At 41.8% G+C, this 26786-nt stretch overlaps 1 protein-coding gene across 1 annotated transcript in view; it reads left to right on the top strand.

The window, feature by feature from the left end:
• The first annotated feature begins 8527 nt into the window (after positions 1 to 8527).
• The window catches only part of SH3BGRL2 (SH3 domain binding glutamate rich protein like 2), a 48291-nt gene continuing 30032 nt past the window's right edge, over positions 8528 to 26786 (top strand). Inside the window, exon 1 of the mRNA XM_040599215.1 lies at positions 8528 to 8811. Within this exon, the coding sequence (XP_040455149.1) occupies positions 8767 to 8811 (45 nt within the window). The 5' untranslated portion in view covers positions 8528 to 8766. The remainder of the gene's footprint in view (positions 8812 to 26786) is intronic.

Genomic DNA, 26786 nt, shown 5'->3' with positions numbered 1-26786 from the left:
TAGATGGGGAGGCAGGCAAGTGAATTGAAATGAAGACGCTGAATTGGGTCTGTGGGGATATGAAACAGTATTTTTCCGTTCTGTGAAGCCTTCCATGAGTTCTTGCTGGACCCTTGCTAATCTTTGACCCACTGATGATGTGAGGGATTTCAGGAGGAACCCCTCACACTGACCTCCAGTGCAGCCTATTCTGTTGTGAAAAACTCTGAGAAAGGGCCTGTTGTATGTCCTATTACCTAGATTCCATTAAGAAATGTTGCATCCAGTTATGATACCAAAGTATTCATTGTGCTGAGTTCAGTATTTCTCAGACTTTCCTAGACTGCAATCATCAACATTAAAAAGTTAATACTGAGTCAAAGTTATGTCCTGTTATTTTAAATAGAACTGTGTTTTTAAGTGTAGAAAGTAGAACGGGCATCACAGATATTTAGCCACTTGGGGTCTGATACAGCTGCAGTATCATATTTGTCCATTTGTGGTCAAAAGACAACTTTCCTTATACAAGTAAGGAAATAAAAAAAGAGAGTTTTAAAATGTGTAGCTTCCTTTTCAGGAGTTATCTAAGAGCAGCCTATGCTGACCATTTCGTGGCTAAAATAAATTATGACTGAGACAGGTATGCTGTCCAAAATAGGCTAGTTTGGATGCACTGCTCTTGTTAACCTTAAGATTTGAGGTGTATTTCTACTTGCAAAACAACCTCCTTAATAATCTTTTCTTCTAAAATTTAGTCCAATTTTAGCATTTTTACATAGCCCAGGGTCATATTCTGCACCCAAATACATCCCCAAAAGCATCTGAAAGCAAAAAGTTGCTGTTAGGTTTAGCAATATAGTTGCTTGGGCATATTTTCATTAGTTATTTTACACCTCGTGTTCTGAAGGTAATTCTACTTCAGTCCAGCTGCATTTAGTAAAAATCAATAGCAGCTTTGACACACTTACCCTTGCCATGCCATTAGTACAACAGCAGACTTGACCCCACTGGCTGCAAGATATGTCTGTTGCTTAGTGGAACAGAGAGTATATATCTTGAGAAGATGATCTTGATGAATTGAACAAATAATATTTCATGCAAGAAGACTGATTTTGTTAACTTCTCATAACTTCTCATTTGGCTTGCCATGTTTGTTTTACAGATTTCTGATGAAGGCCAGTTGTGTGTCTTTCACCATCCTTTTTCCAATTAATTAAAAAAACCTAGTTGAATTAGTTTTTTGTTCTTACTATCCAAGTCATGCTCTGAATAGTCTGGAAACTGTCCTAAGCTGTGCCTTCACTGACAAAAGTAATACATACTTATTGTGTCAACAAGCAGTTCTTCCAATGGAAAAACACAGACAAAGAATGTTATTTTTTCTGCAAAGAGCTGGTAAGGTCAAATGCCACCAGGGGTAACAGTACTCAGTTTCATAGCTAACTTTTGGCAAGTGCTAAAAATGCCACTTAGCATTTTCACCACTTTACATTTTAGAACTGAACAACAGTTATAGGTTAATTAGTCCTCTATGGAAAAGATTACTTGCCAGTTGCTGCCTCCCCAGTACCTTTAGAACAGTGGAAAATAAATAGCTCTGAGACAGAGTAACAGCTGCACTGAAGATCTGATCTGGGAAGACATGATGCAAAAAACAGACCATGGAAATGCAAAATATAACCAACTTTATGCTACAAATCTGATAGGAATAAATAAATGTTAGCAAATTTTGCAGGGTTACTTTACTAAAGAATACAAGTGGATCTGCTTTGACAGGCAGGTCCGTGCTTAGCACAAAAGAGCCTGGGCTGAGACTACCAAGATGATGCGCGGAAGGGCAATGATTTGTCTACCCATCACTTGAGACATTGTAAGCATATGTATATTCTCATTTGTTTAGCTGCCGTTTAGTCTGGCTTACATTACCTCCTACATGCTCCTTTGCTGTGTATTGGTTGCACGGGTTGTATCTACACTGACTGCATGGTGCCAGGCCAGGCAGCTAGTTTCCATCCAGTGTGCTACTGCTTTGAATCCACATCTCTTCCACTTCTGTCCAGGCAGGAGAGGGTCCTCTCTGTTCAAACCAGCTCATGAAATTGCCATCAGTTCCCATGTAGGTCAATACAGCACATCCCTAATTACTGCTGCTACTTTTTCTGCCTTCTCCCTCCACCAGCTTTGCCTCCCATTTGCTAGTCCCCTCTCCTTTGGGAAATAGAACCTGTGTGCTTTCTGCACTCCTTAATTCTCCTTGGCCCCTACCCATGAAGCCTGCAATGCTGCCAGGGCAGCACTCCCCTGATCTAGAAGGATGCCAACAGGCTGGCTGCAGCCATCGGCACTGCTTTTATGAATTTAAATTTATGCCATTTATGGACCCTGTCTGCGGGGAAGGGCTCTGCCAGTCACAGGCATCATCTCTAGAAAGATGGGATACACTTGCAACAGGACAGGGGCCAGCACAACATGCCTGGGCCAACCACGCTGCACATGGGGACACCTTTGGCTGTGAGCTGAGGATTAGTGCGGGCCAAGGACTCTTTCCTTCTGGTTCCTAAATGTCACCTCAAACCTGTGCCTGAGTACAGTCTTGTGTCCCCACAATGTGAATGTGACCTCCATTTGTGGGCCTGAGCCTATGCTTGAAATGCAATGCACGCATAATCTTTACTCTCAAATCCACATCATCTTTCCAAGTTTGAGGTTTTTTTCCCCCTCTCTGTTCTGTGAAACACCTGAAAAACTCCTAAGTACTATAAAAATAATGACTATTCCTAGTTGATTTGGTGCATACACTTTAGGAAAGTTGCCAGTATTCATGTACTCAGATGCTTCTTATTCTCTACAAGATTACTTGCTCTTGTATACATAAATATTATCGCTGACCCACTTCTCCTGCATCCTGCAAGAAATGAATCTTCTAAAATGCTTTGTCAGAGTGGAACTGGGCAGACATGGAAATCGAGCTGGAAAATGGCCAAAATGAATGTCGTGGTATGTGGTATGCTTTTTTACCAAGGGTTTGGTAAAGGTCCCCCAGAAAAGGGCTGGCAGGAATGTAATGCTCTATGACTGCTCCCTGAGTGCACTTTGCATCTCGAGTGGTTGCTGATTTAAGTTTCGTTGGAACTGCAGATGGGGAAATGAGATTTGTGGGGGCTTTCATCCCTCTGCATGTAGATGTATGTCGTATGCAGATTACTAAAGGCTGTTCAAATCTGTTCAAATCAGCAGAAATAAGGATGAATCCTTTCCCTACACTGAAAAAAAAAAAAAGGGGGGTGGGGGTGGGGGGAGAAAGTTGCTCAGAAGTTTGGTTTCACCAGGAAATGCAAGCCTACCAGGCTTGACATTGTTAAGCCCGATTTGTTTGCATTATCTTGAGCTGAAAGAGCAGGTGGGGTAGAAGTCTGGGCACTGACTGAAACCTGCCTGGATTCCTGCTCCTCAGTCACAGCCACCAGCTTCAGCAACAGTGGGATCTTTAAAAACACGAGTAGAAAATTAACTCTGGCATTTCTTACACAAGGTAGCTGTAAGTTTGAGGAAAGATGACTGATTTAATATAAAGCATGAAAGATGTTTTTATCTTTTTATTGAAAATCAGATGACTGAGCTACATCAGATGATTAATTTCCCAGGAAAATGTTTTTGTTTTCAAAGGTTCTTAATATTAGGAATTCACAGAGGGAATCAAAGCAGCCACAGATACTAACAACTAGTCATGCTTCAACTATAGGGCAGCAGATTGTGACTTCAACTAAAGGGCAGCAGCTGAGAAGAATGGACTCTTATATAGCTTTGGAATTATCTAGGTATATTTATATTTAAATGGCATGAAAGAAGGTTTCCTCAGCTCTCTGCGTTTTTTTTTTTCTTCTGTCAGTTATAAAGAGATGCTACAGAAATAATTCTGAATCAAGAACAGCTGTACCTTTCTTCTTTCCTCAACATGCCACAAATTTGCGAATGCAAGAATCAAAACCTTTCTCAAAATTGTTCCAGCTCTCTTCCCAAAAGCTTGCTTTAACACCTGTGCTTTGTAGTAGCTTCAGAGTAATTAAAGTCAAAAGAGAAAAAGCTTTATCTTGGAATGTTATCTCTAAAATCTGATTGTGGGGAAAGCTGTGAAATGCTCTGAATGTAAACCTCTGGCCACAGTCAAGGTTCTGGAAAGAACAGAGTCCTTCATGAAACTTGAGTTTGTTATTGGGAGACTTCGGTGTGATTTACAAAACCTCTGACACCATTTTTGCGAGGGGTAGGGTGATCTTGTCTAGGAGCTGCTTGACCTGTTGTGCATGTAGAGGAGGAGTCATAACAGTACGCACAACCCACAACTGCAGGCATTAATGCACGAGGCATTAATGCACAGCTGAGAGTGTACCCTGGAGGTTCCTTCTGTGATTAAACTGATACCTTAAAAATACAGTGGCTTCTAGGCCATATGTGAGGAATCAGGTTCCTAACAGCATTATCTCATGCTTTGAAGGTGTGTCTAGCCAAGATATTTATAGGTTATCAGCCACCACAATTAGTGCCATTACTCAACAAGTGGAACAATCCTGTACTTGCATCCCATTACTTTGGCCATTTTGTATGTTTTAGAGCCTTCAAGTCATCTACTTTGTCTTGGGATCTGCAGTGGGATATCAGCTGATGATATTCTGTTGTTCTGTTGAAGTTGGAGCATTCTGTTTCCTCTACCTTTTATCTTCTTTTGCTGCTCTGTAGCATGACTGTCACATTTCTACCAAGGAAGACTGCTCAGGACTGTCAGAGCTTTTAATGACACTCTAAACCAGCAATTTTCAACATGTTTTGATAATCAGAATTTTTAAAAAGTGCTAAAGACCCCTTTGGAAATTTCAAGTATGTGGATTGTTGCAGTCTATGTGAATTTACTGCTTCTTAGCAATGTTTCACAGAACCCAAAGAAATAACTGATGGATACCAACAACCCACAGACCAGAAAACGTCTACAATGCCTCAGACAGACTGTTCCTTTCAGGTGAGAGATTAAGCCATTTTAACCATTTTTTCAGTCCTGAACATAATACTCGATTTCTCCAGGATTGTTCTCCTATGCCTGTTGCGCCTTGCTATAAAAATAATTTTTATCATAATTAGAATCTTCTTTGTCCAAGGTTGTACTTTTATACTTCTGTTTTCACATGTTTGCAAGCCTTGGTTTTGTGTGTTCTGTTACCTTAGCAGCAGTAAATTTCTGTTTAATCTGCCATGAAGATCTGGCACAACAGTGAATCATTCCTACCATTAAGTCTATAGAAACTACCCTCTGCCCCCCATAAATTCACATTTTCAACTCCAGTCTTAGAATTCAGTGTTTCTGTACCTCCTGTAAACATGGAAAACTGTTCATAAATAATTTTAATGAAGTTTTTAACTTATTACATTTCTTCTACTTAACTAAATGTTTGTACCATTTGATCTTCAAGCCTCTAGAGCTGTACTATAGAAATGGAGTTAAAGGTATGGCCTCAGGATATTTACCAGCAGTGGCTGCAGGACAGAGGGTGAGGCCAGTGTTAACCTGTACAGCACCTGAAATGCAAAATGTCATGTGGCAACGTCCAATAGGTTTTACCCTCCACTGAGTAACAGTTGTTTGCTTAGGAGCCATGTAAAGTAAGAGGCTGCCCTACAAGCTTTGAAATCTTCAACTTCTCAGTGTAATATTTCTTTTTCTTAACTTTCTGAATTACTTCCATAACAGAAGTAGCTTTTTTGTGCATATAGAAACATTAGCAAAAGAAAGAAATGAAAAAGCTGTCTGGATTCTCGATGCCCATGCTACATCAAAGTTGATACTGAGAAGTTATAGGTGCAAGATTTTTAGCCCCAAATATTATAAATTTACATATAAAAGCTGACAATTACAAGAAAATTCATTGAAATACAGCTTGAGAATGTTCAAAATCTGTTTCAAAGGGTGTTTGAAAGGACATTTTCATGAAGTTGCTGCATTCGTCGCAGCGTAGTTGAACGCAGGCTGGAAGCCACCTGCTCTGTCTTTGACGGTGTCTCTAAATATGTGTGGAATATGGATTCTGAAGCATTGGCTAGAAGTTGTGACAAGTGTGATGGATGGAAGATCTCCATGAACTCTGGCACTTTATCTCAGTTTGGGTCTATCAGCTCTGGCCATGATTTTGACTGCTCAGGCTCTGTGTTGAAGTTCAAGCTGTAGGAACCTACTGACCCAAGAACAAAATGGGAAACTAAAAACAATGAAAAGAAAAATGTACATTGGCTTGGCTGGCTGGGATTAGTTTGGGGCATTTGAAATGGAATAATGGGTTTGAAATTCTTCTAATGGGTGCTGTTTTCACCTGGTTTTACTTTTCCTACCACCTTTTTTCCCCATAGTTTTTGAGAATTTATGCAGCTCAGTAACACTTTGAAGTGAACTGAAATGAAAGTTGTTTGTTTTCCAGATGGGAAAGGAGAGTAGATTTGTGGGGTTTTGGAGCTGAAAAAGTAAAGGACTCTTAGAAGGAAAGGAAACAACTTCAAAAATATCTTAGTAACAGTTTTTACAGTCCCATTAGAATTTCTTAATTTTCTTATTTACATCTCATGCTTTTTCCAGTTAGTGCCATTGCCACATGGTTTCTCTAGGTTTTTGGTTATGTGTCAAGGCTGTCTCTGAGAGGTAGGAGCATCTTCTTCTTCTGTGTAGTGAGAGCTAAAGATGTTCAGCATCCTTCAGGATCAGACTTTGCAATCTTTCTTTCTGTTCTGCTGTATTTAAGAAATATAGCAGAAGGAAGGAGTTATTCATATTATAACGTAATGCTATATATTAATGCTGTGAGGAAATCAAATACAACCAGCTGCAGTGAGTTGCCCTGATTCTATTTGTTTCATATAATAACAGTATGGCCAAACTAGAATATTAAAAATAGTATTTTCTAGTAGGCAGTAAATAGGGAAGTAAACGGGAAGTAAACATCTCCATCTTTGTAAAGAAAATGTCAGAAATAATCCTGCAGTGTGAAGGAAATTGACTCCGTAAGGTAATAGGGATTTTCCAGCAAATTCCTATAATTACTCACTGTCTCAGAATTTTAATGAGTTGTTTGGAGTTACATTACAAACCTTAGAAAAAGTTTACCTCCTTTGCCTCTTTTGCTGGTAGTTCAGCTGCAATCAGCCAATAAACACTTGTTGATCACTGGTTTGTGGTTCCCACAGTAAGAGTTGTGCTCAAATTAAGGCAGGAGCACTGAAGCCAGAAAATCTTAACCTTTGTACCTACGTTTACTCTGATGAAGTTTACTCTTTTCAATGAGCACACTTACAAAAGCAAAGTAATGCATAGTTATAAATCTTTGCAAGATTGGTACCTGAATTCCCATTACAGGATTGGACTTTATATCACTGATATTGAGCTCCACTCCAGAGGACAGTGAAGTCAGTGGAAAGCCTCCCTATGACTTCCACAAGCTATAAACCAAGCTTAAAGCACTGAGCATCCTGATTCTTTTTTAGGGTTCTTGCTAGGTACCTTCCATGAGACCTGCAGGATTTCAAAATAAACGATCAATACTCAAACGTGAAGAAAGCTCTAAGGACATATTTGGCAGCAAGTTGAGGTCTGTGCTTGGTCTGGACAGTGGAAGTTCACCGAGGGTGGAGGCAATGTGAAGGTGTGAAGGAAGCCGATGCCATGGACTTCGCCATCAGGGTGGAACACTGGGGAGAGTTCAGTCAGAGGCAGCGCGCATTTCTCGCTGCATGTGGGGAAGTAAGAGGATGAGGGTTATGACTGTAATAACACATATAAGGCTGCCAGCTATGCGGTTCTGAGTCTTTAAATAAAGACAGGCTGTGTCCTCACGGACCCAGAAGCTGATGAGGGCTGTAGGGATTCCCCTCAGTCACTTGCAGATGACCTGACTGATGGAGGGGTTATTTGGGGTTATCTGCTTATCCTGTTGATTAATAACATCTGTTCCACAGCTGACAATACTGAGAACTCTACATCTATACCAGGGAGTGGAAATAGGCAGCATGGTTTAACTCCTTTGAGATGTGTGGTGTAGGACAGCCCTCTTGCCCACTGGCCTGCCTCCCTTGAGTTGTCCCTTTTGCCTGCCGTGACAGGAATGTGGCTGAGTGGCCTGTCGGGAATGGCACCATTTTCCACCCCTTCATTGCTGTAAATGGCAGCCACTGGGGCCAGACCCGGGCCCGGGTGGCTCCGCATTCGGTGAGAGGCCCAGCAGCAGCCCAGCGGGCCAAGCCGTCAGGGAGGAGCAGCCCTGAATGGCGAAGGCACTGAATTTAAGTGCGTTGGTCATCAAGCTCTGAGGCCACCCCGACCTGCGGGCAGCGCACCTGGAGGGCGGCACAAGCCCCTTCCCAGCCCCTCGGAGGCGCACCCGGCGGGCGCTGGGGGCACGGCGGGCTGCCCGCTACCCCCAGCCTTGCCGGTGCGGGGCGGCCGGCAGCGCGGTCCCCCGCCCGGGGAGAACTACAGCGCCCGTCGGCCCCTGCGCGCCGCCCCCACCTTTCCCGCCTCTCGCCGTTCTCGCCTGCCTCCTGTCAGCGGGGAGCCGGACCGGCGCGCCCCGGAGGGGCTGCTGCCGCCGCGGGGGAAGGGCGCGGCGAGCGGCGGCCGCCCGCGGGGGGCAGTGGCGGCGTGGAGCGGGGCGACCTCGTCCCCGTGCCCGTCCCGCGTGGGGGAGCGGCGACCCCGCAGCCTCACTGCCCCGTCCCGTCCGGTCCCGCCGCCGCGGCGCGGCTCATGAGGTGAAGATGGTGATCCGCGTCTTCGTCGCCTCCTCCTCGGGCTCGGTGGCGGTGAGTGGGAGCGAGCGGCAGGGCGAGAGGAGGGGAGCGGGGCCGCCGCGGCCGGGGCTCAGCCGCTGGGGCCGGGGACAGCGCGGGGCGAGGCTGCCCGGTGCTTGTCAGCCGCCGCCCGCCGTCCCCGCGGTTGGCGGGGCTGCCCCGCACGCCGGCAGGGAGCGCAGGGCCGGCGGGGCGCGTGAGGCGCGGGTCCGCCGTGCCGGGTCCTGTGTGCGGGGTGTGTGTGTGTGTGTGTGACAACTGCTGCCCCTTACCCCCCGCCTCGGGGGGCTGCCAAAGCTTAACTTGATCGTAAATTGCCTTTGGCAAACCAACCCCCCCCCCCCCCCCCCCCCCCCCGAAACTTCTTTGTAGGGGACAAACATTGGGCGTGTTGAAAGGGTCCTCAAGGTGATTAAACAGGGCTGAAGTTGCCCGCTTGGGAGGGGGGTTCAGCGCCGCGGTGCAGCGGAGACCGCCCGGAGGCGTGCGGAACCGTCAGGTGCAGTGCCTCGGTGCCTGCCAGCTACTGCAGGCTTAAAAAATAAATAAAAGGGGAGCCTAGAGACAAACTTCAGGCCGCTGGCACCTCTCTGTGTTAAGAAATACTTTGGAAAAGGTACAACTCCTTTCAAACTCGGTTTTGAAAGGCATCGCTGCATCCTCTGCTTAATTAAAGCTCTTATAGCTTTCTCTTGTTGAATTAATTATGCATGTGACCTATGAATTTCCATATTTTCAAATAAAGTGACAACTTTTATTTCCGTTAAGGCAATCTGAGCATAAGCGTTCTACTGAATTTGTTCTTTAATGAGAGACTTCAGAAGGGTTTAGATGTAACTGCTATTCTTTATGCTTCAGCAGTAAAGGCAGCAGCATTTTTGCATTGTGGAAGGATGTAGCGCTGTATTTTGCCATCTGAAGGGTTACCGTGTGTTCGCTTCCTTCAGCCTTTTACTGTGTGATACTAGTTTTCAGTTCAGTGGCATGGTGACAGGTGTGTGTTCTGATATGTTTTGGCATTAAGTGTTGAAAATGCTTAGAGGCTGCATTACAGCTAATAAAAACTAATTATCCATTTCAGTAGCCAACTGAGTAAACATGGAGCATCTTCAGAATTCTATAATCCATGTTTATCAAGCATCCATAATATAAACATCTTCCCTGCACGGGCAGTTGGGCAACGCTGTGGTAGTGCAATATTGCTAGGTTTAGTTTCTGTTTCATGCCTCGTAGCTTGAAAAATAATGCATAGTTTTATTATTTGTGTTGTTGATAGGAGGGGAAAAGGGCTACATAATTAACTCACCCGTATCTCCAGTCTGTAAATAGGTTATTGATGGGAGTTTTTGATTTTTTTGTTTCTGCCCTTTCCTTCCCCTGTCTCTGCCTGCAAGGTACATATCCTGTTAACAGCGGCAATGTAACCCTCTTCCCTATCTGTTAACCCAGCAAACCAAATCTGAGGCTGACAAGCAATTTAGTTTGCACATGAGTTCACTTGCTGACTTTTTCCTGGCTTGGACAAAAAGAAGATGATGTATAACACATAACAGTTTTCATACTGGTGATAGTCAGCTTTCTTCATCTAGACAGCAGTACATCCAAGTACAGCCTAGCCAGAGAATAGATAATGTAGTTATTGAAGATACTGTTACACAGGACCAGAACTGTAACAACTCTCTTCTGTCAGTTTTTCTTCATCTGTGTTGTCCCAGCGTTTAGGAACCTTCATTATGGGGTAGGTTCCCGCTGTTCTCAGCGTCACATCACTGAGGCTTTTTTTTGTGGGCTTTGCAGGGGGTGTCCGCAATCAGGGCTAAGTGATTGAGGAAAATGATAAAGAAAAAAGTATTATCAGCTGGTTATGTGTGAATCCACGTCTTAAGAAAAAGGTGATTACTGTATTGCACATCTTTAAACAGGGGAGTCTTAAACTTATTTTAATCCTCCCAGAACTAAACATTAGTGAAAAGAAAAAGTATTTGGGTGATGTAATTCCTTGTTGTGTCTTCCAGCCTTCAGCACAACTACATCAGCTACTGTGCAGTGCAGGAGACAGGATGATTTCTCTGTCTAGAGAAATTAGTACCCCTTACAGATCCTAATCTATCTCCTGCTAAAAACAATGTCAGAATCCATGGTTTGATTTCTACCTGTAGGTCAGCTTGAATCAAATTGTAGGCTAGCTGCTTGTAGAGTAGATGTGGCTGAGATTAGTATCTGATCTGTTGTAATTGACCAAAAACTTCTATATGTAATATTTGCTGATAAACTAAAATCAATGTCATAGTGACATGATTCACTTTACTAATCTCACAAGAGGTACCTTGTTAAATTACTGTATTTTAAAATGAAAAGTCTATCTAGTCTCTAGAGTAAGGTTTTAGTTTGGCGGAAATAATGAGCTAAACTCTCTGTGTATGATTCCTTCTGAAATCTTCAGAATACCTGAGTCTAATGATGGGCATTTGGCTGAAACATTCCTGAGAAATACAGTGGTTGTGTGGTCAGCAAAGGCTTCAGTTTGCATAAATATAACTTCTCCTGGAAACTTTTAAAATATTTATTGATCCTGATACTTGTTATAATTTATTTTGTGCTAAAGAAGATAAAAATGTGTAATAGTCATACATAATTCTAAGAGTTCAGTGCATAAAATGTTTTGGGGGTCATTCTGAAAAATGACAAAAGAAATATTTGGAGTGGATGAGAAGGAACCAATAACAACATGAGCTTTCACTTCATTTGGTCTTGGACTTCTTCCTACAGCATCTTCCTCACATCTGACAGTTCTTAGAACCCTGAGACATTAATGGTAGTAACTATTTTTTGTTGTGTGTTTTTTTTTTTTTTTAAATAAAATGTGTGAATATAGATGCCTCATGGGCTTGAAAGAGCTGACAGATACCAAAACCTAGTTGTTGCTTGAGTGGCAACATTCGTCTTCAGTGTTTAGGGAAGCTGGACTGTGGGTTTACCCTGCAGGGATGCTGTAGACAAGTTACCGAGACCTCCTTGTGGGACAGGAGGAGAGAGGCATTGTGTGTATGTGTACATTTCTAAATAACCTCCTGTTGTTTTAAGCATGCATTAGACAGATCCAATTGAATCATAATTGGAAGCCTCTGAATACAGGCAGACATGTCTCTACAAGCCTTACCCTTTTTTACTTTTTCTGACCTGAGTTTCTACTTGCCGTTGGTAAGCTATCTCGAATTCCAAGCACTTCTTTGTAGGAATGGGGAGGCAGGCTTTGCCACTCCTCCCAGATAAGGACAATCAGTATTCTTTTGTGCATAGGAGAAGGGCTACTTTAAAATTAGCATTTACTTTTTCTCCCTCAGCTGTGCTTCACCGTTTTCAGGAAATAGTTTTTGCCCTCGTTTTTCACCAAATAATTCCCAGGTGACTGTAATTTAATCTGTTTCACATTTTTGGGTCTATCAATAAAAAAATACACTTGTGTTACTGTCCTATGTATTGAGTCAGTTAAGTGGTTTTCAGTGTTTTGAAGCAGCCCTAGGTTTAACAAAAAAGCTGGTAGTATGAACTAAGTAACTCTATGCCTGGAATTCCTACAGTTATCTCTGGATACCAAGCTAGGGGAGACTTCAGTCCTCTGACTGCAAGAGGACTGAAGATCTAGTAAGGGGAATGTCATTGAAGAGCCTTCAAATAATGGAGAAACGTCAAACAACTGTCTTACTTGCACTTTCTCACCTGTCGTAATAATTTATTGTCTTGGAGCTTCATCTGTTAAGCTGAACAGATAATATAGGGGAGTTAGTTACTGAAATAATGGAACAGTGGGTGGAATCTACTCTGACTAATAAGAGATGTGAAACACCCATTTGAATTTTTGTGTGTTCACGAGATGTGACAAATACATCACTGAAATGAATTCTGTTAATGTACAAGGGCAAGTGCTGCTCAGCCACATTCTCCATGAGAACATGGGTTGGGGAGGAACAGCACCAACCCCAAAATAACAGACTTTTTTAAATGACCAAAACTTGGACTTTGACTCTTGCTATTGAAGAGAATGACAGATTTTTGTTTACTGGGAGGCTTGATGAAATAGGTGCGCTTATAATTAATTTTTTCTGTGGGAAATGCTGGTTTTATGAGACTAAAATTCTGCTTTTGTTTAAACATATTATGGAGGCCAAATGAGGTTGGAATTTTTGTTTCCTGGAATGACTTTAAATCACAGTATAAAACATTAGAATGTCAGAATAATTAGTCATGTATGTTTGGTTCACGTGTTGTTGGATAATGTAGTGAAGACAAATACAATGCTAGCATTCTTGAGGCTAATCTTGTGTCCTAGCGATAATGATAAATTTCAGCTCCACCTTTGTTTATACAAAGTCATAGTAATTCAACATTTCTCATAGCACTTCTCAGGAAGAATGTGCTTCTTGTTGAGAGGTGTGGAACAAATAAACTTAGAATGTCACTTCTAGAATATTCACCATCAAACATGGTTTTTTGCTTCTCTGCACCCCAAAAGCACAACAGTTAAAACTGAAAGTGATTTGATTGAGTGATACAAGTGCCTTTTGTGAAAACTGTATTATTTATGGTGGTCATTTGGAGGGATTTACAACTTGTTGCATGTGACTTATGGAAATTCAACTGCCTAGGATATAAAATATTAAGCTTTGCAAATTATAAACATTAACATGATTTTTTAATATTAGAAGTTTGTAAAATCAGATCAGAGTAGCAGGTAAGTTAGCTTTTCAGAAATGGGACAATAATCTTTACAATTAGAAGTGATCCTGCAATATTTGTATGGGAAAGAGCAGTATTTTAAATGCATAACCCAGTACTGTCTAACATCTGTCAGCATGCTGAGTGTACGCCTGTTGAATTGGATCCTCAAAGCCTGATTTATGAATCTCACATGAACATATTGTGTCACTTTACCAAGTAAAGGTGGTGGCGCTTTTGGTTGTGCACCTACAAGAGTAGTGCTGTAGCAACAGCAGCAATACTGGGAGAAAAAACTTGGATCCTTGCTCAGTCGCAGATCATGTTGTGTGTATCCATGTCCTGAACATTAGCAATTGTATCATGCCCACAAGAGAGATCTGGGGACTTCCTGGATCTAGTCCATTTGACTGACAGAATTAGTTCCCTCATCCTTTTTCAGATTTCATATTGTCAGATCAGATGGCTCATCTTCGTCTCTGCTGGCTTCTATTCTGTTTTGCAAGGTTCATGTGGCAGAGGGAGCCTGAGACCCTCACTCATGACTGAATTCTGTGAGGCAAGAAGGTGAGTGCTGAGGGCTTTAGGTGTTTTTTCACCCTAAGGACCCTCTGTGGATCTAGCTCTCAAGTCTATATTCCAAAGAAGGCTAAATTCTGATTGCATCCTCCTGTCCATATGGAGAGAACGAAGAGCCTCTGAACAGTGATTCAGGTAGCTTAAGGAACATGTTCAGGAGGGAGCTGCGTGAGCACCCTAGCCACAAGGATACAGGTAGAATTTAGACCATATGTGTATGGTATTCAGTACCCAAGTGTACCGCTCTTGTGTGCTCTAGTGCTTTTCAAATATTTACATTTCTTGTTGGCAGATAGATTATGTCAGAAATAATGCTACCGTGAGGAATATGCTTTAGACATGCATAGTGTCATGGGCAGTATCCCTATTACTGATCTTTGATTACAATTGTAGCTGTAGTAAAACTTCAGAGGAGGTATTGTTCTGACTGGGTTTCTGAAGACTGGAGTGTGTATGTTGACTCCATGTACTGACCTGCTTTGTACAGGTATATGGTTCAATGTCTTGTAACAACTATATAGTGACATTTTCATTAAAGATTAACCCTCTGTTTTGAATGTATGCACATGGGTTGGAAAGAATAAAATAAGTGATAAAAGGCAACTTGTTCACTTTGAGAAGGTTTTTCCCCTCTGGTTTTCTACAGAGTACAGCAGTGGCAAAGTGCAAGTCCCTGAATGGACATACTTCACTGGTGGTGACCTATTCTCCTTCATCTTCCACCCATACCAAGCCTAGAAATTCTTTTTCCTAACCTTGGTCATAGTGTCAGCCATCACAAGAGGTCACATATAACTGAATTTGATTACATTAATGGAAAAAAAATATTGAAGTAATAACTAACTTGCATGCAATTCATTAGTACAGATTACTTTTGGATTACTTATATTTGCCACATTGTTTTGTGAAATGAAAATTAATTTGGGCACGTAACTCACCTGCCTGTTTTCTAGAGGGTATAGCACAGGAGGAAAGGCAGGGAATGAAGCATATGGCATTCTTTGGTTGTCCCCACTTTGTTGTCTGGCACTAGTACAGCAACATATAAACTGCCACATTTACAGTTGCCATCGTCACATTATTCTCTGCCAACATTGCTCCTGCAGAGAGAAACTCCAGCAGAGGGGCAAGGCAGGCAGCTCTTACGGTGTAACTCATTGGGTCGCTGCAACTGCTGCCTTCAGTGCTGCTGAACTGGAGATCTTGGTGCCAGCAACTTTAACCTGGTGAATTCACATTGAAAGCAGCATGTTTTCCATATGCAGAGTACTGCAGGTTCAGTGTCTGGTTTCTTGTCACTACAAAGGTTGCTCAGCCAGGGGACAATGAACTGAATTCCATTATGTTTGGAAATCACAGAACTGCTTTCCTAAAATTTGGCTGTTGTTCTGTAAACCTAGGCCAGATACTCACTTCCTCTCTAGATTTTTAATCTTTTTTTTTTTTTTTTCCCAAGAAGTCTGATTTGGGCAAAATATGTTAAGCACCAGAGTGTCGGTATTTTATTTTTTTTCTTTTGAAGCCAAGTATCTTTGTAGAAAGATATTAAAAGAAGTTGTTGAATTAAGGTCACTGCTGGACTAATGTAAATCCTGTGATCTGCAGTCATTTACTGGGATGTGGTGTCTAGTATAGTAAATTCATGTAAGATGTCATCCAAAGCTTGTTGAAATTGGTGAAAACATCTTCATTCACTGACTTTCATCCAAGCCAGGTGGCTTTCGTGCTTATCATTAAACCTAAATGGTGGTGTGAAAAGTTCAGGACTTATAATAATGTGTATTTTGCTAAATGTTTTTGTTCATGCATTTAAACAATACAATGCTGCTGGCTCCAACTTGAAATTACTTGAGTTCTGTCTGCAAATGTAAGATGTCCTCATTAGCAGAAAGGAGAAATAGACCTCAGAATATAATCTTTTACCTAAAATGAAAGAACTAGAGATTGTTGGTAGAAGGGTTGTGTTGGACTTCTAAGCCTCTGTCTTCAGGTAAACCATAGCAAGTAAGTACCAGTTGCATGACTTACAGGCCACATTCTAGGCAAGAGAGCTGAATTTCCTGAATTGCCATCATTCTGGTGGACAGTAAGGCTAGAAACAAATAACTAGCTCTGCAGAGTTATGCCTCTCTTCTATTCCTGAATACTTTTTTAAATTTAAAGACCTATAAATACAATTCAAGGAACAGTGAAGACATACCAGTAAATGTGAAAGTGTACTAATCAAAGTTACCTAATAGTACCAAAGCCCAGCAAAGATTGCCAATGTAAAGGGACAACATTTATTTGGAGTAAATGACCTTTCTTAGTTCTTAAAATACAGGATTTTTTTTAAGCTCTTATAACTGGTATATTGAATGCTCTGGTTCTAATAGTCCTGTCAAAGGTGAAGTATACTGCTGAATAAGTCCATTTCATTTGCTGTATAAATGCTATTGATTTTAATTAAAATCAAGTCTATAATGCACCATGTTTCAGTTCACCTCTGTTAGATTCTCTCTGGTAGTCTTCCGTACAATCCATCTTCCAATTTAATTATTTCAGACTGTTTATCTTTCTGTTTATCCAAAGAGGGAAATGCTGAAGAAAATAGGATTTGTGAAAAAATAGTCAGCATTTAAGGAAGTTCTTTATTGTATAAAATCAGAATTACTTTTGTCTTTAGCAGTCTGAGTGCAACTTGGAGATAAAGGATTGTCACTAAGCTGGTAACTCGGAGTGTATCATTTCACTAGCAAATACACTGAGGGCAACAGTTTCCTCACCTGCAGCCTCAAGTGCTGGCCTCCTAAGGGAGACTCACCAGAAGGAAATACTGCAATCTTTGTTTTGCTTGCAGTGTTAAAGCTTGATAAGAAGAGTAATGAACACAGAAATGCTGTAGTCCTTGCAGCCTATTCTTAGTTGAAATTTACTGTATCCAAAACCATGGGCATGGTCCAGTATGTCAGTGCTTTTTGCCAGCTTAATATTTTGGTAAGTTTTACAGAAGATAGTTAACATTTTGCAAGTCCCTTAATTTGGTGGATTTCCTTGTTGGGGAGATGAGGGGAAACGTAGAGGCCATGGTAGTGTTTCTTACCTGCGACTGTCAGTGGAAACAGTCTGCAGTTATCTGCAAAAGCTCGAAAGAGCTTCTCAGTTCCTCAGTAACCCATCAGATTGTTTCCTTAATCTTCTCTCCTGGGGTTGGTATGTTGTTTAGTCAGCACCCGTTGGATGGAGAGATGGAGTCAATTCAGAAACCAAAGTCACTGTTGACTCATTTCTAAAAACAAACATCAGATTCATTTTAGTGGGACTCATGTAAGTGAGCAAAGTGTGACCTGATCTTTCAAGGAATAACTCAGAGTTGTTGGTGAACTTAAGATGCTTTGACTGGGAGGAAGGGGTGTGAGATACAAACATTGTGCAGGCAACTCATTCAGCATAGCCTGTCTCATAGCAAGAAAGCATGGATAGAAAACCTGCTTTCTTGTCTTTCTTGGGCGTTAGGCCTCTAGCTGTGAAGTATTTTGGGGTGAAAACTTTTGGCATGAAGGAAGGAGAGTAACTGTCTTACTAGCTGATTAATAAAGAGATGCTCTTAGGAGATGCAGGTTATTCAGTGACTCATGTTAATCATCAATGTCAGTGTGTTTTTCTGTTGTTGCCCACCTCCCTTGGGTAGGTTAGAGCTTGTCTTGACAGTTAAGACTTCCAGGTTTTGTTGTTGTTGGTTTTGTTCTTTTACCTCTGGATAACTAGCCCGGGAGGTGGTGGAATCACCATCCCTAGATGAATTCAAAAAATGAGTAGATGTGGTGCTTAGAGGGGTGGTTCAGTGGTGGACTTGGCAGTCCTTGGTTAACAGTAGGACTTGATGGTCTTAAAGGTCTTTTCTAATCTAAATGATTCTATGAACTAACCCTTACCATTCCTAGTAAGATGAGGTGGAAAACTGCAAGGTGTTTCTCATTTTACTGTAAGGAATAAATTTGCAGAAGTTAATGCCTGGGAGTGACCCTTGCATATGTATCAACCTGCCTGTTTTTTTTTAAATATAGATACATAGATGTGCATTTTTGCATACACACATATCTTTATATATATAGTGTGTATGTTATGTCTGATTATATCTGTGCATATGTGCATGTGTATATTTCTCAACCTTGGAATCACTGGTAGATGTTAATTATCACTGGTAAAAATAAACCACTGATTTTTTGCAACCCCAGAAAACAAATAAAGATAACATCCTGGTGCCTCACCTTGGTTGCTCAAGAAATGTCAGCATCTGCTGGGGTCCTGTCAAAAATGACTGCTACTTTGAGTGGCTAGACCTTACAGAATTGTAACCATGGATGTCTCTCTTCTGTGTAAGCTAGAGCGCTAAAATCATGGTGCTTGCTCAGCTGTCTCTCTTATTCCATGTGTCTCGCCTACACTTCACGTTTTTCCTTCTGTAAGTTATTTCAAATAATGAGGTGCTTACAAAACATCATAATAGTTATACCAGTCTAAGATATCCACCAATGTAATTGGCTGATGGGGACTTAAGAGTGGCATAAATATTTCCCTTCCTACCTAGGAAACGGGTAACATCAGTGTAAACAATGTTATGAAGATTTTTATCTTAGAGCTCTGACAGGGCTAGCTGTGATGGTTGAAGACCTCACTGCTGATAACTTCAAAATTGCTCTTCTGCCTGTTGCAGGGCTTCAGGATAGAATGTGTGCCTGCATCCTGGCCTCTTTGGTTGCAGCCTTGTGTGTTTGCCTTCATGGGTGCTCATGGTTGTCTACTAAATACGTTGGACTGTGAAACTGGCCATCTGCAGCGCTAGGACATGTCCAGTTTTGCCACTGTTGCAGGAGTGATGATACTCTTGGCAAGCTTTTGCTTGTGACAAAGTGTTAAATAGCCAGTTTGTGGCTCTGTGAACTTAGCGTTTCATGGGATTGCTCTGCAGCAAACTGCCAGCAGGGTTACCCTCAGAGCTTCTGTTTGTAGGCAGAGCCCTGAAACCATGAACTTGTATTCCAGATTAAATGCAAATCAAAATGTGATTGTGTATGTTCCTTTCACACATGCTGACAAGTGTTTCCTCTTGGTTTTTGGCTTTTTATGCTTTTACAATAAGACAGAATTTGTTTACCTTCACATGCTAGGAGATGCGGCCTGTTATGATCCTTTTCACCAATCTGCTATCTAACACAAGTCCTTTGAATTCATTGGATAGATCCCAGTTGAAGCAAGAGAATGTGGCTCAGAAAACAAATTCATCAGAATTTAATGGTGGAAGTTCCATTACAGCTTTCACAAATTTGTTTTGCTTCCTGACATTTCCATGCGCTGCAGAGAATGATACCAGGTATAATCTGTGCTATTAAAACCTTTATGTGTGATTATTTAGAACAATTTAATAGTAACATTAAAAATCAATTAAAGACTGATTTCTTAATCATGGAATTTGAGTCTGTGTTTTTCAGAGAAAAGCAAGTGAAGTTTTGTGTGTCTTCATTTGAAAGAAAGCTTCCTTTGATCTGATGAACAATAGAGCATCAGCAAATGAAACCTGTCATTACATTGCTGCAGGGTTAGTGAAATTATCAACCCTGTCTAACTTAAAGAAACACAATTCAATTATGCATTAAACCTTTGATCTGGCTCTACATCTCCTAGGGTCAGACAATTTTCCTGAAGCATCTCTAAATGAGTGATCTGATATGTTTATATAGAAGCAGGGACAGGTGTGGTATCACATTCTTCAGCAGGAACCTGCTAGGAAGCTAAAATTAGTTAAAAGGAGATACAAAACTAGTCGTTGATCAGAGAAGACAGCTTCCACAAAGTCCCTGATGTGCAAACAGTCCCTTCCTACTTGGTGAAACTGGCTTGCCTGCAGCAAGGTCTGTTTTCTAGGTTCTCAGCACCAGGCCCCAGGGGAGTCTGAAAATCTATGGGTTTATTCAGTATGGTATTCAGTGATACCTTTGGCTATGTGGAGGTGACTCTTGTTGACCTTGCAGGAGATGTATCTGAAATTTATGGGATAATAATCAAATGGCTGCTGTGTTTGGGGATGCAGCTAGTCACTAAGAAAGGGGGCTGCAGATGTATAGAAGAAAAGGCAATTTGCAGATACAGAGCTGCAAGAACACACAAGCTACACAGCTATAGTTGCATTTGTTGAAAGAGAAATAACATTGACATTTGCTAATAAAGTTAGAAGCCTCGTTCTGCTCTCAGTTGAGTCAAAGTAATTTTGTTATTGATCTGAATAACAGCAGTGGCAGTCAGCCCTGGTTTAGAGAATGGTACCAACAAAATCCATCATCCTAGCCTTACAAAAACATACTGATAGAACTTGGCAGTAATATAGTCCAATTTTATCTGAAACATGACATTTGTCTAGAGCCACAAATGCATTTTTATGTTGCTGTTTCATATACTGCTGGGAAAACCTGTAAATACCTGTAAAAACTTGGCACAACAAATTCGGAATGACTTGCACTGCTGTTATGCAGTTAAAGTGCGTTATCGGGGTGTGTATATCTGTAGTTGGCAGAATGACACATCTGTGCTGTGTGGATAGTAGCTGTCAGGAGAAAAGAGTGAAAGTATTGACAACTTTATTTCACAAACTTGTTTTTCAAGATTTTTGGAGTATTTTGGAATTGGAGTATCTCTGATACTTGAGAATGAGAAAAGAAATAAATGCAAGCATAGTCCTTTAGGGAAAGGCTGGATGTTTTTTCCAAGTATCCAAGGGATCTTATAATTCTCTCAAATTCATGGAGAAGGATTAGTAGCTGCGTGTGAGAAATATGGATTTGCCCGTTTGGTTATGTGGGAACAAGGTTCTCCATGAAACCCAGTATGCTACTGCTAGACTAGGCAGTACTGCAGTCTTGGAGCTTGCTTTAATGTCACTTAAAAACTCTACCATACTTACCATACTTTCAGGAGACTGCTGCATATGGCATCTTGTGGCTCCACATTCTTGTTCAACTAACTCTTATTTCAGAAATAGCTGGAGCTGCTGGTTGTTGGGCTGCGGGTTGCAAGTGACACAGTACAGAGGGTGAAGCCTCACCGGTAAGGTAGGAAATGGCCAGAGGGACTTAACATCTTGAGCTAACAGAACTGAGACTCCATCCAGACAAAATAAGGCTAATTATTTATTACATTTCATGGGCTTCTAGGTGGGTTTTTTTTTCCATTCTACTAGATAAATATTCCTATGCCACTGGGTTTTGATGTTTAAAGCTAATGAGAAGGGAGAAACATGACCTATTTTTTCTTAGTGCCAAGAAATTTGCTTTTATATCTCATTTGCAGTAAGTACAGAAAATACAGCTGGGGTTGCTTTATTCATTGTGACAAAACAATGTGACTGATAAATACATAGAACTAGTTCACAACATTTTCAGTGCTCTGCTGACTCACCATGTGACAAAAAAAAGACAATTGTGTGTTTTCATCTTAAAAGTTTAGGTGACAAACATGTTACATAACAGGAAATGTGTGTGAATATCTTAGTAGGGGAATTATTTTTTTTGTTGGTTTTAAACTTTCATTTTTCTTCATGGAATTTAGAATATTTCAGTTGGAAGGGACCTACAATGATTACCTAGTACAACTCCCTGACCACTAAAGGGCTGACCAAAAGTTAAAGCATGGTATTAATGGCATTGTCCAAATACTTCAAATACTGACAGGCTTGGGCCATCAGCCACCTCTCTAGGAAGCCTGTTGCAGTGTGTGAACACCCTGTAAAGAAATGTTTCCTAAGGTCAAGTTTGAACTTCCCCTGACACACCTATCATGCATCCTATCACGGGATCCCAGGGAGAAGAGATGAGCACCTCCCTCTCTGCTTCCCCTCCTCAGGTAGCCGTGGACAGCAATCAGGCCACCCCTCAGCCTGCTTTTCTGCTAACTAGACAAACCCAGAGTCCTCAGCCACCCCTCACAGATCATTCCTTCCAGCCCGTTCACCAGCTCTGTTGCCCTCCTCTGGACGCATTCAAGAATCTTAATTCCCTGAAATTGCGGGGCCCAGAGCTGTGCACTGTAGTCAAGGTGAGGCCATAGGGATGCTGAATGCAGCAGGTTAAACACCTCTTTGGACTGGCGGGTTACGCTGTGTTGGATGCACCCCAGGGTCCAGGCTGCCCTCCTGGCTGCCAGGGCACGCTGCTGACTCATACGAGTATTGTGTAGCTTAGGTGAGTGCACAGTGGGGTGGACTGAGGACTGGCTGGCTGGCCGAGCTCACAGGGTTGTGGTCGGTGGTGCAGAGTCCAGCTGGAGGCCTGTAGCCAGTGGTGTGCCCCAGGGGTCAGAGCTGGGTCCAGTTCTGTTCAACTTAGTCATCCATGCCCTGGATGGAGGGACAGAGCGCACCCTCAGCAGGTTTGCTGATGGTACAAAGCTGGGAGGAGTGGCTGACACACCAGGAGGCTGCGCTGCCATTCAGTGACACCTGGGCAGGCTGGAGAGCTGGGAGGAGAGGAACCTGATGAAGCTCAACAAAGGCAAGTGTAAGGTCCTGCACCTGGGGAGGGACAACCCCATGCACCAGCACAGGCCAGGGGTGACCTGCTGGAAGGCAGCTCTGCGGAGAAGGGCCTGGGGGTTCTGGGGGACAGTGAGTTGACCAGCAGTGTGTCCTGGTGGCCAAGAAGGCCAGTGGCACCCTGGGGTGCATTAGGAGCAGCGTGGCCAGCAGGTCAAGGGTGGTTGTCCCCCACCTCTGCTCTGCCCTGGTGAGGCCGCACCTGGAGCCCATGTCCAGTTCTGGGCTCCCCAGTTCAAGGGAGACAGGGAACTGCTGGAGAGGGCCCAGCGGGGGGCTATGAAGATGGTGAGGGGACTGGAGCATCTCCCTTGTGAGGAAAGGCTGAGAGCCGGGGCTGCGTAGCCTGGAGAGGAGAAGAGTGAGGGGGGATCTGGTCAATGTTTACAAATATCTTAAGGGTGAATTCAAGAGGACGGGGCCAGGCTCCTTGCAGTGGTGCCCAGTGACAGGGCAACAGGCAATGGGCACAAACTGCAACACAAGAAGTTCCACCTGAATATGAGGAAGAACTTCTTTACGTTGATGTTGACAGAGCGCTGGAACAGGCTGCCCAGAGAGGCCAGGGAGTCTCCTTCTCCGCAGACATTCAAAACCTGCCTGGACGCGATTCTGTGCCACCTGCTCTAGAGAACCTGCTTTAGCAGGGGGCTGGACTAGATGACCTCCAGAGGTCCCTTCCAACCCTGCTCCTGCTGTGATTCTGTGATGACAGCAAGATGGAAGGAATATTTTTTCCCAAAACCTGCTGATAAAACCACTCTTTTCATAAAATCCTATTTAAAGAATTACCAAATATTTAACACACTTTAAGGAAATAAACAAAACATAGTTATCATGTTCTTCTTCCTGCCACAAAATCATAGTTCTACCAAGCAAGCTTGATGCACATTAACAAAGTGCTATCTGTGTAACCCTGCAGCTTTTCAGCTATAGCAGTATGGGACATCCACATGCAAGACACAAAACAATTCCCTGCTCTCCTAACTTTGAAGGAGGAATGGTGAGATTCAAAGATCAACTTTCTGTTCATCTCCGCAGGACTGAGTACTGAGTTTCCAATAGCTCAGAACCCGACAGTTCTCAACTACCTTGCTGAACTGGGGATTTAATGGGTAACAAAGGATATTCTTCAGAGTCAAATAACTTAGAGAAATAAAAAATACATATGAAAAAATGTAATACAGAATACAGATCAGAGAAAGACTTGCATTTAATTAGGAGGTACTAAAGAGTAGCTGAATTAATAAGGGTTGCAGTTATCATACTTGTGGTTTTTTGTGTAGTGTATATTTTGAAAAGGAAGTTAGATTTTGCTTGTTGAAAGGGTGTCTTCCACAATGCAGAATGCTTGCTATAAATATGCCAGTTTGACAAAAGAGAGTAGTACGAGGAAGAGTTAAATGTAGAATGCTAAACAGGAGATTTAAATTATTCTCTGGCATCTTTGAGAGATTTCTGTTAGCAAAATGCATGAAAATAACACCTTTTTAACTCTCTTGAATCACTGAAACATATGGTGAATTACAAACAAAAACATCTATCTATTGAAAGAAGCTAGCTGCCAGCTAGGTTTTGAATTCTTAGTCTTTTGAAATGAATTATTCTAGTCCTGCAGGATGGTTCCATCAGGAGAAGTTTTTGATAGTTGAGGATATTTTTTATGAATCCCTGAGGTCTTCCAAACTGCTCAAAGTTTCTCTTGTCTTTTGTGCCTAGCCGCTAGGATCCCTGATCTTGTTTGGGGGAAAAAAAAATCCTAGCACAAAATTCTAATAATTTTGTAACTTCTTGTCTTGCTGTTGGCTGAGACGTTTTAAAAAAAAGACCAAGTTACCAGCATGTTCTGGTAATCTTCCTGCTGGTTTGGCTAGAGGCCCAGCTGAAGAACCAGTATGTCTTCCCAGTGTCCTCATAAGAAAATACCTATCACTAGGAAAGATCCTGTATCTGTTGTGCAAATATTGTTCAAAGTGTGCATTCTGTCAAAGAGAAATGTACAAGTTTTCAGGAGAGTGTAATTCCACAGAATGGAGTTCTTCCTGTAGGTTATGATCCAAACTGGCAAGTTTTGCAAGCTTCCCTACTAGAACCACCAACAGTGCATCCTGACCTTCAATCTGGCAGTCACCTGCTGCTTGCCAGGCTAGGCTGGGAGTCCTCTCGCTACATTTTTCAGTCTGCTTGCAGTCCTCTGGGTGTTAGTCTGTCAAGGTTTCCCTGATTTGGAGCTGCCTGCCTGGACACTCAGTGGGACTTCCATGTTCTGGTTCAGTTCCTGTTGCAAAGTCTTCTGGGTTTCATTTTGTTTTAGCCATTTTTTATTTCCACAAGCAATTCTGTTGTTTTGGTTTCACATTGGTGCAACGGAATACACATTCACATCATTAATTGGAAGATAGATCCAGCTTCAATTGTATTCTTACTCTTTTGATGGGAAGTAATAAACCAAGATTTGGGTCTCATAGTTTCCTCCAGTCCATCAGAGACTCGCACCTAAGTGGATTTTTGATGCTGTAGGAACACATTGTTTCTGCTGCAAGAAGAAAATGATGATAGAATCACTTTATTTGTGTACAGCATTGGCAAGTCTTGTTTCCTGAAATACAGAAGAAATCAAAAGAACTAGACTGGGGAGTGACTTTAGAGGCTTTCTCAGCTGCATGCAGCTTGAAGGCAGCCGGCATGTCACTGCCTATAGGTGATATTTCCATAGAACCTTCTCTTTTTCCTTTCTTGGTCTTTCCCTTTTTTCTGTTTGTTTTATTTCTGTCTCTCCTTTTCCCTTTAAGCTTACTTGAAATAATACCAAGTAGCCTGAGCAAACTCTTACCATCTCTTGTTTTGTGCAGATAGATGTATTCGTACTTGCTAAAGACTCCTTCGTGTTTCTGAGTGGTTACCTTCTTACTTGCACAGAGAACAATGGTTTCTTTCAAACTATCCTAAAAAAGAAACTTTTCCGTTCAGCTTGTAATAGACGTACATATACAGAAACAGATTTAAATGCATTTTATTATAATGCAACATCTGACAAGGAAAATACAAGGTTAGCAGGCATTGGGCATTGAACAGTTTACTGTCTTCTGTAGCTTTATAAAAAATGAAAAGAATTTTTTCCTTTGCTGACTGCTTGTGATTAGCAGTCTTTTAAAAAACAAACCTGGCACAAATTTTAATTGCATTTCTTAAATACTGGACTCTTTCAAAGGTACAATACATGTATTGCAGAGGTAAAGGTGTGCAGATTGCCAGGCTAAGAGGTGTCTCAGCAGCTCCCAGGGACCTGTAAATTTACTTTGCATAAAGCTGAACAGATTGCCCTCCCAGTTCAATAGAGTATTTCATATGGTGTGTCCTTAATTATGTCTCTGTATGCAAGCAGAAGATTGCTTCTAGCAGGAGACCAGGGCAGTACAAGCCGCATGTGGCTGCTGTTCAGGGACTGTTCTACTTCTTTTCAGATTGAAAAGTTCCGTGGTCAGTTTTTAGGATAATGAAAAAATTTCTTGAGGATGATGCATAGAAGGTGGTTTTAGCTATTTGGAGGTCTGTTCTGAAAAGATTGTATTTTCCTTCTCTCACACGTAATGCAGTATTTGCTACAGCAGGTAGCCACTTTACCTTTGGGAATAGTTATGCAATGCTGATTTTTTTTAAATTTTTATTTTAAAAATTTCTTCATTATTACCCTCCTTCACCTTACTACAGCTTCTCATCTCCTTTTTCCCTATGTACATAGCTGAATTGTATTTTCCTGTGCCAAGAACAATGAATTAATTACATGCACCTTTGTAAAGGTCTGTCACAGCACTGCCATCTCTCTGCAATAAAAATTGCTAGAGGTCAGTTGTGATCTCCCTCCCTAAGTCACACAAAGAAGGAGAAATTTGGCAGAAAGTCTGTGTTGCTACAGGTTGCAAATGTAACAGGACCATGAGGATTTTCATGTCAGCCTTGGGAATGTGTGAGATTGTTTCTTTGTTTCCGTATGAAAGCAGAAACAGTGGAAATAGAAGAAAAGAATGCAGATGTTGCTTAGTGTGTTTATAAGAGGCATTGCCTCCTCTGTGTTTTTCTGAGGAAGGTATGTGTAGGTTTGCAGTTCACACTTTTTAGAGTTCTGTTC

Source organism: Falco naumanni, chromosome 6 (assembly GCF_017639655.2).
Source record: "Falco naumanni isolate bFalNau1 chromosome 6, bFalNau1.pat, whole genome shotgun sequence".
NCBI lineage: Eukaryota > Metazoa > Chordata > Aves > Falconiformes > Falconidae > Falco > Falco naumanni.
Note: the sequence above shows the minus strand (reverse complement) of the source record. Positions and strands in the feature narration are given on the sequence as shown.